Below are 15,863 nucleotides of genomic sequence, written 5' to 3' on the forward strand. Positions count from 1 at the left end.
TGAATTACAAGATTTATATTCACAATTATTTGAATGCTTCTGAGATTTTCACGAAAGGATTGAAATTTCCCTCGGAATGTTATGGAATCTTCATACTTTTCATTATGATGCATTACCGTTTTCTTTTTTCCTTCTCTGTAACTTTAAAGGGGATGTTGAACCAGGTAAGAAAAAATGGGCATGACTTGTGTAGACACTCTCCTAGCAGCATGAACGTCATCTCACATGGCATACAAGATGTTCCTGGGAAATCCCAATTCTTCCTAAATCAAAATTATGTGAAGTCATGTATACAGATTTTCTTAAATAGATTTTGTTGAGAATAGCTCCTAAAAAAAAAAGAAAAAAAAAAAAAAATCCCCTACATGGTCAAATTTGCAAAAAGTGCATTGCCAGTTTTAACACTTTTTAAAAATTACTTATATTCTATACTAATATCAATAAACTGTTAACTACTGCGGGTTTATGATAATTAAATTATGGTGTATCATCAGAGGTGAAGTGGGTTATTTGAGGTTTAGTTAACTTGTAAATCGGCAATGTTTTGAAATATTTATAAAAACGGACAAAATGTTTTGACAATATGTGTTGAAAAAATTCAAACATTGGCTTAAATTTTAAAACGAAATCTTTACCTAATGAAAAAGAAGACCTTTTGGTATATGGACAAATGTTTGTTTAGAAAGGATACGACCTGAGCTATGCCCTGTGAGATGGTGATAGTGTTTAGAAGCACTATGCCCATAATTGACTGGGAAGAGTTTCTTTTTAGTAGCAATTAGATTTTCTTTGTTCCAGTTAGAAAAGAGTTTTGTGCATTTTGTTTCATCAGATTTTGACAATAAGTGTGAAAACTATTAGCAATCTTAGCACATTTTGCTCACCTCTATTACCAGAGATTTTTACCTGGGCACTTGCATGTATTAGCAGCCGTTTTGTTTGCCTATGTAGCCAAGTTAATTTTGTTTCTGCCACCGGTAGTTTACGAATGGCTTTTGTGTATTGAGATGATAAAGAAAGTCCTGTCACAAATTTGTTTATTTTGTAAATGACAACAAAGTAATTTTTCCAATAAAATTTTGGCCTTTTTTATAACTGTCCCAAAACTTATAAATGTCATAATCAAAACCCATGATGAGAGAAGAGACGTTCAGATCTTCAGTCATTTTCCGATACATCAAAAGGATAATTAATATATATGTATCCTACCATAATGGAATAAAATTAAAAAAAAAAAAAAAAGTTGAAATAAAAGAAAGATGTTATTTTGATCGTGAAATTAAACAAAAAAATATTTAGAATTCTACAGCAGAAACATATTGCATGTAGTGATGAATTAAAAATTCAGTATGCCACCAATAAGTTTATGTGCACCTTGTACCAGGTGGTCAAAGTCGGATTCATTGCAACAGAGACAGTGTAGAATAAATCATTATCAACACTTTACTTCAGATATTTGCACTCCAATTATTTAGCATGATTGTCAGTGAAACTGTAAAAAATAGAAAACTCACCAGTATTTGAAATTGGACGGTATAGCTTGTGTTATTGGTATTTCATGCACTAAAATTAAGTTTATATAAGCACCTGGAGGGTTCAAAACCGCCCTGGTTTCTCACCTGTAAAATGCACAGATTTTTGGTGTTTGAAATGTTTGATATTTTAACTCTAAAATTCTAAAGCTGGAGTGGATATTTTAACTCTAAAATTCTAAAGCTGGAGTGGAAGGCTTGTATATTTTATTTGTTTAGAATTTTCTCATTGATTATATATATGATTTCTCCCCCTCATCAGTGCTGCTGAATCTGGAACATATTTCCTGCACCATTTCACTTAGGATTACTAGGAAACTTGGTCATATACCAACGCATTAATTTACATACATATTCTGGTATGCTATATGGAACAACCAGGAAAAAGTAGTCATAACTAAAAATAAAATGATAGCTGCACTACAAGTACAAGCTACATCTGGCCCACTCCTTTTACACAACAAAATATTACCAGGAAAAAGTAGTCATAATCTGTATTATATATGGAATGACAGTTCTTAAACTGGTATGCTGCATATGGTATGACCAGGAAAAAGTAGTCATAATATGGTATGTTTTATCGAACGGCAAAAATAAAGCAGTTATAAGCATATACACTATAACAAAGAAAATGTGGTCATAAACTTGGCATGCCAAAGAAAAAGTAGCCATATTCTGGTACGTTACATGGAATGAAGTGATCATGCACAGTTTAGAGCAATTAAAAAATTATTTTCTTATATTGGCAGAAACTATAGTTATGAACTGATTGTTTTTAAAGATTTTGATGTCATTTAGTTTTGTTTTTGTAGATTTAAAGATTTTGATGTCATTTAGTTTTGTTTTTGTAGATTTACTATGATTGAATAGTCTGACATTGACATTATATACACCACAAATTCCTAGTCACAGATATGGTAATGCCCTAATGATGGCGGTGGGACCATTCTCTACCAGTACTGTTTCCTTAAGGAACTTTTTGGTTTGTTTTTGTTTAACGTCCTATTAACAGCCAGGGTCATTTAAGGACGTGCCAGGTTTTAAAGGTGGAGGAAAGCCAGAGTACCCGGAGAAAAACCAGCGGCCTGCGGTCAGTACCTGGCAACTGCCCCACGTAGGTTTCGAACTCGCAACCCAGAGGTGGAGGGCTAGTGTTAAAGTGTCGGGACACCTTAACCACTCGGCCACCGCGGCCCCTCCTTAAGGAACCATACACTATTTGGCCAGTGTAGTTGAAAATGCATATCTTGGAGAAATAATGTATATATTTGGGGCAGTCATAGTTAAGGCTGATCTGCATCTCAGGGATTTCATGTGACTGGTGCGTTTTTCAGGGATGGTCATGTGACCGATATGTAAATCTGGGATAGTCATGTGACTGTTTGTTGTGTAGATCAAGGATGATCATGTGACTTGTTATGTATCAGTGACAGTCATGTGACTGTTTTGTAGATCGAGGATGATCATGTGACTTGTTATGTATAAGTGACAGTCATGTGACTGTTGTATAACACTGAGATAGTTGTGTGATACCTTTGTGTATGTTGTAGGACATCTGTCCCAGGAGGGATTCCTCATGTTTCTGATGAGCGATGAGAACCAGAGTATCGCACCAGACCTGTTGGATCTAAGCCATGATATGACTCAACCTATTTCTCACTACTTTATCAACTCCAGCCACAACACGTACCTAACAGGTAATCCACAACACGTACCAGACAGGTAATCCACAACACGTACCTAACAGGTAACCCACAACACGTTCCTAACAGGTAACCCACAACACGTACCTAACAGGTAACCCACAACACATACCTAACAGGTAACCCACAACACGTACCTAACAGGTAACCCACAACACATACCTAACAGGTAACCCACAACATGAACCTAACAGGTAACCCACAACATGTACCTAACAGGTAACCCACAACATGTACCTAACAGGTAACCCACAACATGTACCTAACAGGTAACCCACAACACATACATAACAGGTAACCCACAACACGTACCTAACAGGTAACCCACAACACGTACCTAACAGGTAACCCACAACACGTACCTAACAGGTAACCCACAACACGTACCTAACAGGTAACCCACAACACGTACCTAACAGGTAACCCACAACACGTACCTAACAGGTAACCCACAACACGTACCTAACATGTAACTAACAACATGTACCTAACAGGTAACCCACAACACATACCTAACAGGTAATTCACTATACGTACCTAACAGGTAACCCACAACATGTACCTAACAGGTAACCCACAACATGTACCTAACAGGTAACCCACAACACATACCTAACAGGTAACCCACAACATGTACCTAACAGGTAATCCTCAACATGTACCTAACAGGTAACCCACAACATGTACCTAACAGGTAACCCACAACACGTACCTAACAGGTAACTCACAACATGTACCTAACAGGTAACCCACAACACATACCTAACAGGTAACCCACAACAAGCATCTGCCAGGTAACTCTGTAGTAAGCCCAGGGGGCCAACACTTAAGGTCTGACTCAAGGGAAGGGGTGGGCTTAATAGAGGGTAATGATATAGACAATTCTACCGAACAATATCCAAGGCACCCCACCCTCAAACAGGTTTTGTCTGTGTGTAAAGTCACTTTTACTCAAGATGATTCAGACACACGTCAAAGTCCTGATGTGGTGGAGACAAAAAAACAGGACCTAGAAGCCATCCACAGACAACAGTGTTCATTTGCCACCTTTAGGTTGTCCCAGGTTAGGAGCCGAAACACCCCAGGTGATGTCAACCTAGCTGATGACATCTTTGGAGCAACACTTCAGTGATTTTATGTAATTGGTGGGCTTATGACTGGGCATTGGCTTATTACTGGATAGGTACCCTACAGGTGATACGGAATATACACCTATAAATATTTCTGTACACTTGGTTTTGGTTTGTTTTTGTTTAACGTCCTATTAACAGCCAGGGTCATTTAAGGACGTGCCAGGTACAACAAATACTGTAGTGCTAATAATGAGAAAAAAATCCTATGTAGGCCTAACAACTTTGTATTACACTGACCATTGTCATTTGTGCTCATATTACACTGACCATTGCAATGTGTACTTGTATTTCACTGACCATTGCCATTTGTATTCGTATTACACTGACCATTGCCATTTGTACTTATATTACACTGACCATTACAATGTGTACTTGTATTACACTGACCATTGCCATGTGTACTTGCATACATGCCATACCTCCCGGCGTGAGACAAAATCTCCCTTATTTTCAAGTCATTTATTTCCTCCCGGCAGGAGAGCCAAAATTCCTGTATTTTGTAATTCCCTCCGGTATTTTTGCCGACGCCATTTTTGTTTACAATTCAGTGTTTTTCTCGTGAGATTTGGCTAAATTTAGCGATCACGTGATCCATCTGTTCACGTGATCACTCAATCAAAATGGCGCCTGTTGGACACGGCTTTCACACGAAGCTCTGGCTAGTGTAATGTTTGCGCTAGAATATATATCACCATGAAATAAAGGCAAGTCGCTTACAAACAATTTTAACCCCCTTAGCTAACAAACTTGAATTATGGTTTGTTTTCTTTTAGGACCATACTTTGATGATGGTAATTGATACAGAGTCTGGTCAGACGCAAAATCACACGTGTTTTTCATTTACCATGTTTATCGTTGATCAGTGATAGCAAGATGAAATCCGATAATTTCTTTTAGAAAACTATCAAAATTAGCACATCTGTTGGTCGTTACAAAGTGGTCAATCATGGTGTTTACAATGACTGTACAGTCCATGACAGAGACAATATACAAAATCTAGAATGATCGTGATAAGATTTACTGCAGTCTCCTAACATTAACTTCTTCCGTTCTCATAATTTCATGTATACACTTGCACACTTGGAATATTTTTATATCTAAATGGTCCAACATAAGGTATCTCACAGGACATTTCATGGTGATTTTTACAACTGATGTGTTCCCTCGGAGTGGATCAAGCTTTCTAATTTTAAGAAAATCCAAACTGATAAATGAATAACTTGCTTGTCTTAATCTTTAGCTACATGTAATTATAATACGGTATACCCTTTTCAAATGCTGTTATGCAATATGCATAAAGCTGTGAAACTTTTTGTGTTGCATAAAAAAAATCGGAAAAAAATTCATATCATCAGAATCTGAATGTATACTTATTGCATTTTTTACCTTATACAACTTTTTGTTGTTTGCATATACAATATGATTAATATCTAAAATAAATACAAATATTCTTTATCACTTTCAAAATTAGTTAATTGCTAAAAAATTGAGTAAAAATGTCGATATTTATGTCGCGCACAAATCTCCCTTATTTTAGGCAAAATTCCCTTAAAATAATCATCAATCTCCCTTATTGGTCTCCCAAAAATATGGCATGTATGTACTTGTATTACACTGACCATTACCATTTGTACTTGTATTTCACTGACCATTGCCATGTGTACGTTGACCATTTGTACTTGTAGGCCACCAGCTGACCAGTAAGTCGTCAGTAGAGTTGTACAGACAAGTCCTCCTCAGTGGCTGTCGCTGTATAGAACTGGATTGTTGGGACGGACGAGGGGCCGATGAAGAACCAATCATCACCCATGGTTACACAATGTGTACTGACATCTCATTTAAGGTCAGTGTATCACTTGGGTTATATTCTAAACACGTTTTGAGAACAATCCTTTTACCAAGTGTTATCACTATACAGCAGTACTATTATCACTGCTAATGCAAAATTAACTGTACCATTGGGCGCCCAAAGCCAACCACAGTGGAAAGTAACATGTTGTTTTACCATGTTGATTGCTGAAATCCTTTTTGTTTTGTCTTACAGGAAGTAATTGAAGCCATTGCAGAAAGTGCCTTCAAGACGAGTGATTTCCCAGTGGCCCTGTCCTTTGAAAACCACTGCTCGTAAGGATTGCCAATTAATAAAACAAGTTATTGAAAATGTTAAATAATAAAATTAAAACTGAAAGTATTGTTCTGTATTTAAAGAGTTTTTTGCATGAATACAGTTACCACAACATAATGGTTTTGTTCAATATCTCTCTTACAGACCAAGACAGCAGGCCAAAATGGCAGCCCACTGTAGAAACTTATTTGGGGATATGTTACTGACGGAGCCATTGGCTACAAATCCAGTAAGTAGGGAACGAAAAGGACATTGGGGTTGGGGGCTCTTTCTTTATGGATATTTTATGCTTGACTGACAAAGTTATGAGTTATGGACTTAAGTTGGGCTTTTCTCTGAAAACTGCGGTTCAGTAGACCGGAAAAAATAAATTTTGGAAGTGTTTATCACCGGTAGTGTTGCATTAACTCTGAGATTGTACAGAACATTAATTGTATGTTTTGGAGGCATGGTATTTAGGTTTCCAATCCTTACATAGGCCTCTATCCCTGTGTGGAAGGGTAATTATGGAAGAGTCTGGTGTTATTATTCTACATAATTTTGACTACAGAACTTAAATGATGTAACATTTTATGATACAGGTTGAGCCTGATACACCATTACCAAGTCCACTCCAGATGAAGGGCAAGATCATTATTAAAAACAAGAAGCGACACGCTCACAAACCAAGGCCAGGTAAAGAAACAGATGTATTTAAACATCCAGTTGGCGGTTTTTACCCTTCTGGTAAATACAAGTTATGTATTAGATAAGTCCATCACTGACGATTATGACTCACACATCGGCAAGTCTGAGTCCTTATAAAGAGTTTGAATATCAGCAAATTGAAAAGGAACGCTTCATCAAAATAGCAACTATTTTACAGAGTTTTAATTAATGATAAATCAGTCCCATTTAATTCAGATTTTGTTTTACAGCAAAGGTCCAGACACCTCTAAAGAGCACACCAAGTGCTAGTAAAATGGGTCAGGTGAACGGGGAGACCAAAGGCGGAGGAGGAGATGGAGACGGAGGGGGAGGAAGTGAGGGGAAGACAACTCCAGCACCCCCCGAACCCAAGCCACGTACAGAGAGTGAGAGCGGGGAGGGAACGCCTGCAGACAAACCTAGAGAAGGACCAATCGATTCTGACGAGGATTCCGAATCGGACGAGAGCGACTTTGAAGAGGAGGAGGAAGTCCAGGATAAGATAAAGAGTAACTTCAAGCAGGATAAGGTAGGATTCCATGACATCAACAGAATTCTTCAAAATTAAATAGGATATTTAAAGGTAAAGACTATTCGACAACTCAAAACTGGATACAGAGGGGCGAGATTTCCTTTTACATTACGACTTGGGGAGTACAAATCTTAATAGGAAGTGAAAATTGAATCATTGATTTTCATTGGGGCCAAACTAAATTGTTAATGACTCTTGATGTGACATTGCTGTTTTCAATTTTTCAGCTTCATGTTATAAATAATGTTCAGAAAATGTTTTTATTTGATATGCATGATTTCTTATATTGTGTAGGGTACTGCAGGAAAAGAAGCTGAAGCCGGCCAGGAAATGTCAGCTCTTGTCAACTACATACAGCCTGTCCACTTCCACACCTTTGATATCTCAGAAAGTAAGTCTGGTGTATAAAACTAATAAACTTTATCTTAACAACATTTACACAAATGTATTAACTTGTACTAGCAGTGATCACTCATGTTGGTCTGGAGTGAAGTATGTTAGGGGTATTACTGCGGGAGGAAACCAGAGAACACAAGCCCTTCATGGTCGGCAAGATCAAAGGCAGTTTGTTACCACTGTGTCACATGATCACATACTGTAAACATGGGAATTTACACGAGGGGAAATTTACGCTAATTACACAGAATCCTTTTGATCCTGAAAATTTCCCCCACGCATATTATTTTGATATCAATTTGCATAACCTCGAACTACAAACGAAGGTGGATTGATCACGAAAATTACCCCAACACTTATAATTTACATATGGAAATCGCAAAATTAACCCCCCGCTAAAATAACCACGTTTACAGTAGTCTGTTGTATCAACTTCAAAAGTATCAAGTTTTCCTCTAAGGTTACTATTACTGTAAGATATTTCATTGTTGTGGGTAAAATTTTCTTATAATTAAACCTATTATAAAACTGTTAAATTTCATCGTTTAAAACTGAATTAAATTCTCAGTTGTTTGATGTAATGGGGAGGGTTTAAGACTGTTATATGTACTTTATGCTCAAACTGTTTTATGATTTTCTTTCAGAGAGAAACAGGAGCTATGAGATCTCATCCTTTGTGGAGACCCAAGCTCTGAGTTTACTAAAGGAATACCCAGTAGATTTTGTCAAGTATCCTTTCAATGGAATAAGTATATATACATGTATACTGGTGATATTTGTATTTCAGTTAACCTTTTTTGTATCCCTTTATATATAAATTTATAGATAATTTCTAATGTCTCAACTAGGAATTGGACCTAGGCAGGTATGGAGGGTCGGTTAATACAGGTAATTGGCTGTGCTGATACAAGTAACCACAGAAGACTATTGGTCACTTCTGCAGTTAATGGCTAACACAGATAGTCACTTAATAAAGGTGGTCACTTAATACAGCTGGTCACTTAATAGAGGAAGTCATTGAATACATGTGGTCACTAAATACAGGTGGTCATTGAATACAGGTGGTCTCTTAATACAGCTGGTCAGCGAATACATGTGGTCACTTAATACAGCGTGGTCACTTAATACAGCGAATACATGTGGTCACTTATCACAGGTGATCATTGAATACAGGTGGTCACTTAATACAGGTAGTCATTAAATACAGGTGGTCACTTAACACAGGTAGTCATTGAATTCAGGTGGTCACTAAATGAAGCTAGCCATTGAATACAGGTGGTCACTAAACACAGGTAGCCATTGAATACAGGTGGTCGCTTAATACAGGGAATCAATATACCTGTTAGATAATCTCAAAATGCTGCTCTTGTCTTAATATGATGAATAATATTAATCATCAGTATACCAGGGTAAAAATATTATTTACATGATAACATGTTATAATCCTTGACGTCTGTAGTTATAACAAGAGACAAATGAGTAGGATCTACCCGAGAGGAACGCGTGTCGACTCCAGTAACTTTCTTCCACAGGTATGTATTCCACCAACAGGTGTTCTCATAAACTGATACTCAGGAGCCATGATAGCTTAGTTTGTGGAGCATCAGACATTGTAACCTTGGGGAAGATCTGGGGTTAGAATGAGATCCCTACCTGGGGCTGTTCGTGTTTCTCATGGAAACTGAGATTACAGAATGTCATCTGATGCTTTGGTTGTATCCTTGAGCAAGATACTTTACCCCAAATTGCTCCAGATATCATTCAATGGGCCTCCTGCATGTGGTTTGGTGAGGTAGCCACTATCTACTACAGGAATGCTTCACTTCAAAATTACCCTGGATGTTCACTGGAGGATAAGCTCAATAAACAAATAAACAATTTTGCAGTTTATGTTTGTTATAGCCAAGGTCATCACAAGATAACTCTGTTCATGTAGTATTTGCTAAAGGTCGTCACGTAATGCTCATTTCCAAGGTCATAAGATGATGACCAATGTCATATGGTAATGGTAAAACTATTAAATGGTATAATAGGATACTGTTATAAGCTACATGTAACCTTTTCATTGTTTCAGATCTTCTGGAATGCTGGCTGCCAATTGGTTGCATTGAATTTCCAAACATTAGGTAATATTAATTGTTGAGCCTGAGTCAGGCTGTGTGGTTGTAGGAGCCTGAGTCAGGCTGTGTGGTTGTAGCATGAGTATCCTAACAACTGAAAACTTTTAGAAACTTGACTGTTCTGAGACTATTTCCTCATTCAATATACACTATATCTTATTTTTCCAGATCTTATCTTTCGGATAAAATTTCAGAATAATTCTGAGACCTATATACAGTGCAACTTCCGAAAACCGAACCTTCTAAAAACCGAACACCTCTGAATACCGAACGAATTGTCATTGTACGGAATTGCTTTATTATAGTATTAAAAAACTTCCAAATACCGATCCCTCTGAATTCCGAACACCGGACTGATTTTGTGTCCGGTTCCTGTTAAAATATACCAAAAATTACTTCTGAAAACCGGCCTTACCTGAGCAATTATGACACGAGGTCAGGCCAGTCAACCGTGAAACAACAACTGTGACAGGTATTGTGTGAAGCCTTATTGTCTCGGGACCTACGTAGGTGATTTGTACAGGTATCCAATATATATTATGACGGTAGGCCTAGTGTATAATCAACACGACAATTATGAAACAATGCCACACTTCATTGAAGCGCGTCGGTTCGTTTATCTTCTCAATGCAAGTAGAGCTAGAAGCTTGAGTTTCGCATTTAATTTAAATGAGGCCCAAAAGGGGTTGTTTTCGTAAAGAAGCCCGTGATGTTTTTTTTGAACAACAGCGATGTCGGAAATACGACCAGTATCATCTGATCAATTGTAATTGATATTGAAACAAAACATCTTCACACCCTTTAATATTATTTGATGTGTGAAATATTCTGTATAGGACTATTGGCCCCATCCACATGATGAGGCTTCACCGGATGTAACAAAATGTAGGCCGATCGTAAAGTGTAGTTGTACATGTGAAAATACTGTTTAAAACTATTGTTATAGTCATTTGCCTTTCTTATATATTCTGCAATATATACATTGATTAACTTTCATAATATGCATATTATTCAGACAATCCAAATTGTCTAAGTATGTACGTGCCGTTTTGTAATCGGGTGCATTCTAATAAAACAGTGTCCAACCAATTATATCCGGAATTTGACCGGTCATTTTTCGATCAATTTCTCCAAACCGAACCCTCTATAAACCGAACAAATAGTCATGTCCCATGCATGTTCGGTTTATAGAGGTTCCACTGTATCAGATATGTTGTCATTCTTTTATTAAAATTTTGTCGATATCCATTCTTACGTTTGACTGAAATTCTCTCTTTGTAGATGTACCAATGCAGATCAACCTCGGAATATTCGAATACAATAACCGCTCAGGTTACATACTCAAGCCAGACTTCATGAGGAGGACGGATCGACGGTTTGACCCCTTCGCTGAGTCTACTGTAGATGGAATTATAGCTGGCAAGGTTGTTGTCAAGGTCAGTACAACACATCATTGAGATTTGTTTCCAAGGTCATTGTCAAGGTTAGTACCACAACATATCCTTGACATTTGTTGCCAAGGTCGTTGTCAAGGTAAAGTACCACAACATATCCTTGAGATTTGTTGCCAAAGTCGTTGTCAAGGTCAGTACCACAACACATATTTGAGATTTGTTTCCAAGGTCGTTGTCAAGGTCAGTACTACAACACATCCTTGAGATTTGTTACCAAGGTCGTTGTCAAGGTAATCTATAAGGTCAAGCATCTTTTGCATCATCGATGACTCCTGCAATACAGAATAGATCTAGTCCTGACATTAATCTCAGAAGAGGGGTAGAAAATGAAGATCATACTTTCAAGGTTGAATTCACATTTACATGACTATTGAAAAGTTTTCATCTGATTTCATGAACCTTACATGCATCACTATCATTCTGACTTGACTAAGGAATGAGGTCATTTCCAGCAATATTTGCTGTTTTACATGTATGTTTCTTCTTTCCTCAACAGATAATTTCTGGCTCTCTCCTGTCAGAAAAGAAGATAGGTACTTATGTGGAAGTGGAAATGTATGGGCTCCCCACAGATACTGTCAGGAAAAAATTCAAAACCAACATGGTACAAAACAATGGAATAAACCCGGTCTACTCTAGTGAACCCTTTGTGTTTGAAAAGGTAAGAAACTAAAAAATCAGATCTAGTATTGTTGGGACACCAGTCTTAAAATAATAAAATCATTCATCTTGTTATTCAAAGAGTTTAATTTCAATTTTTCTGTAACAGATATGTAGTTTTCTAAGTATTGCTGGTAAATACATCACAGTTACAGGTATTTATTATGTAATGTTTTTTAATCTTTCCTTTTCTAACAGGTCGTCCTTCCAAATTTAGCTGTGATAAGAATTATTGCATTTGATGAGAACAACAAAATGTTAGGGCATAGGATTCTACCTGTTCAAGGTTTAAGACCAGGTAAGATGTTTAAGGTAACGAAGTTGATTTCTGGTAATCGTTAGATTACTATGGTTTGCATCCTGGTATGTTGATTGGCTGTAAATTACACTTTATGGCTGTAGATCACACTGTATGGCTGTAAACTACACTGTATGGCTGTAAATTACACACTTTGGCTGTAGATCACACTGTATGGCTGTAGATCACACTGTATGGCTGTAAATTTACACTGTATGGCTGTAAATTTACATTGTATGGCTGTAAATTACACTTTATAGCTGTAAATTTACACTGTATGGCTGTAAATTACACTGTATGCCTGTAAATTACACTGTATGCCTGTAACTTATACTGTATGGCTGTAAACTACACTGTATGGCTGTAAATTACACTGTATGGCTGTAGATCACACTGTACGGCTGTAAATTACACTTTATGGCTGTAGATCACACTGTACGGCTGTAAATTACACTTTATGGCTGTAGATCACACTGTATGGCTGTGAATTTACACTGTATGGCTGTGAAATTACACTGTATGGCTGTAACCCACACTATATGGCTGTAAATTACACTGTTTGGCTGTAAATTTACACTGTATGGCTGTAAATTACACTGTTTGGCTGTAAATTTACACTGTATGGCTGTAAATTACACTGTATGGCTGTAAATTTACACTGTATGGCTGTAAATTTACATTGTATGGCTGTAAATTACACTTTATAGCTGTAAATTTACACTGTATAGCTGTAAACTACACTGTATGGCTGTAAATTACACTGTATGGCTGTAGATCACACTGTACGGCTGTAAATTACACTTTATGGCTGTAGATCACACTGTATGGCTGTGAATTTACACTGTATGGCTGTGAAATTACACTTTATGGCTGTAAATCACACTATATGGCTGTGAATTACACTGTATGGCTGTAACTTACACTGTATGGCTGTAAATTACACTATATGGCTGTAACTTACAATGTATGGCTGTAAATTACACTGTATGGCTGTAAATTACACTGTATGGCTGTAACTTACACTGTATGGCTGTAAATTACACTATATAGCTGTAGATTACATTGTATGGCTGTAAATTACTCTGTATGACTGTAAATTACACTGTATGGCTGTAAATTGACACTGTATGGCTGTACATTACACTGTATGACTGTAAATTACACTGTGTGGCTCTAAATTACACTGTATGGCTGTAAATTGACACTGTATGGCTGTAAATTGACACTGTATGGCTGTAAATTACACTGTATGGCTGTAAATTACATTGTATGGCTGTGAATTACACTTTATAGCTGTAGATTACATTGTATGGCTGTAAATTACACTGTATGACTAAATTACACTGTATGGTTATAAATTACACTGTATGGCTGTAAATTACAATGTATGGTTTGAACTAGAGAACTTGTCAACTTCACTTTCTTCAGATATAAAATTTCAAGATTTTAAGTGTTTTTAAAGATTTATTTAATTTTGAGCATATTTTCTTTCTGAGTTTTTGAGAGTTTGTCAAATTAGGAATATCAAAAACATGGATTTTAATTGATCCTTGGTATTTAGGAATTCCAGAAATCAAATTACATATCTGAAGACTATAATGGATTAGATTTAAATCTATGTCAAATTGTCATGCTCTAGCAAGCACATGTCAAAACTGTTTCTGGTGAGTCAAATTACCGTTACTCTCAAACACAGGGTCTTGACTCGGTCCCAAACAGCAGTCAAGTATATATTTATGTTTTATACAATGTATATATATGGGTCGTGGATTGATAATTTGTGTCAAGTCCCTGTGCTCTCAAAGTTCAATGAAAGCTCTGTACAAAATATCAAAATGCAAGGGATGTCTGTTTGGCATGTCACGTGATTGTATTTTGGATGTGAAATTACAAAATCAATCCATGAGATAAAAGTGATTACTCGGATCAGTAGGTATTTTATATAGAAATGGATAAATATATGTATTTCTTCCTGGATGTGCACAGCTTATACAGCTGCTGGTATTTCTGGCTAGATGGTCAGGTAACGTAGATTGGGAGTTCGAGGCCTGTCAGGGCACGAGACATCAAGTTGTCTTACTTCGTCATTTGTGTTACTATGTTATATATATGTCAATATATTTGCAGGTTATCGCCATCTTCCACTCAGGAATGAATGTAACCTGCCCCTCCTACTACCAAGTCTGTTTGTCTACATCAATGTTATGGACTATGTGTCTGACCAGTTCGCTAGTAAGTGCTCACATAGTTGTCATATTGAATATACTATAAATGATACTGAAAATATTGTAACATATAGTTTTTGTACTGAATATGTTTAGGATGAATTAAATTGAAGATATCGTAATATTTGAGTATAAATTTGCTTATACTGTTGAAGGATTATATGAATTATATAAATTTGCTTAAACTTTTGTTGAAGGTTTTTATAAATTATCTTAAACTGTTGTTGAAGGATTATAATGATGGAATGATTTCGGATGTAGCATTACAATGCTGACCTTTATTCTTACGTTGAAGATGTTATTGCCTGTTTCAGTATTCACATGGGCTTTAAGTAACCCTATACAGTACCTGTCACAGCTAGAGAAGCGTGACGCTCAGTTGAAGATTTTAGAAGATATGGACAATGAAGACGTATGTGTTTCGATGTTTGTCACACTGTTTTATATATTTAGATTTAATTTATCAATTCTTGGGAGAATATGGTTTACCTGTGACCACGATTCTATTTCAAAATATCTTATTACATATTAGACTAAAGGCGTATAAAATTGAATAAATATGTTATAATGTGTTCAGATGATTTTAGTATTGATAATTTTTTGCTATAAAACACTAATAAGTGCCCCATCAGAAACTGAGGGGACTATAGGACTGTGGTGTGTCTGTCCATCCGTCTGTCTTGGCTATATCCCATACACTGTGTCTGTCCATCCGTCTGTCTGGGCTCTATCTCATACACTACTTGTCACTGGAATTTCAAACTCAGGGCATGAGGTCACCTTGGTGAAGTGGTATGTGTGTCATATATCAAAAATAGGTCACTGTGACCTACAATGTGACCTTTGACTTACATCAAAGAAAATACTTCTCTGCTCTGTTTCCTCTACATTGCTTGGCACATTGGTTCACCTATGTGAAGCAGTGTATCATTACCAAAAGTAGATCATGCTGACCTACACTTTGACCTTTGACCTACATCTTGTGGGTGGGTTGTAGT

At 36.8% G+C, this 15,863-nt stretch overlaps 1 protein-coding gene across 2 annotated transcripts in view; it reads left to right on the forward strand.

The window, feature by feature from the left end:
• LOC117323384 (1-phosphatidylinositol 4,5-bisphosphate phosphodiesterase beta-1-like) overlaps positions 1-15,863 on the forward strand; it is a 100,081-nt gene that overhangs the window by 63,132 nt on the left and 21,086 nt on the right. The window contains exons 10-25 of one of the 2 annotated variants that reach the window (XM_033878568.1): positions 150-164; positions 3,083-3,229; positions 6,054-6,211; positions 6,413-6,492; positions 6,638-6,722; positions 7,075-7,168; positions 7,411-7,709; positions 8,007-8,103; positions 8,753-8,837; positions 9,568-9,640; positions 10,183-10,234; positions 11,510-11,664; positions 12,179-12,343; positions 12,541-12,640; positions 14,768-14,872; positions 15,180-15,277. In XM_033878568.1, the coding sequence (XP_033734459.1) occupies positions 150-164; positions 3,083-3,229; positions 6,054-6,211; positions 6,413-6,492; positions 6,638-6,722; positions 7,075-7,168; positions 7,411-7,709; positions 8,007-8,103; positions 8,753-8,837; positions 9,568-9,640; positions 10,183-10,234; positions 11,510-11,664; positions 12,179-12,343; positions 12,541-12,640; positions 14,768-14,872; positions 15,180-15,277 (1,808 nt within the window). The remainder of the gene's footprint in view (positions 1-149; positions 165-3,082; positions 3,230-6,053; positions 6,212-6,412; positions 6,493-6,637; positions 6,723-7,074; positions 7,169-7,410; positions 7,710-8,006; positions 8,104-8,752; positions 8,838-9,567; positions 9,641-10,182; positions 10,235-11,509; positions 11,665-12,178; positions 12,344-12,540; positions 12,641-14,767; positions 14,873-15,179; positions 15,278-15,863) is intronic. The other variant, XM_033878569.1, reaches the window with a different exon arrangement.

Source organism: Pecten maximus, chromosome 3 (genome assembly GCF_902652985.1).
Source record: "Pecten maximus chromosome 3, xPecMax1.1, whole genome shotgun sequence".
NCBI classification, from domain to species: domain Eukaryota; kingdom Metazoa; phylum Mollusca; class Bivalvia; order Pectinida; family Pectinidae; genus Pecten; species Pecten maximus.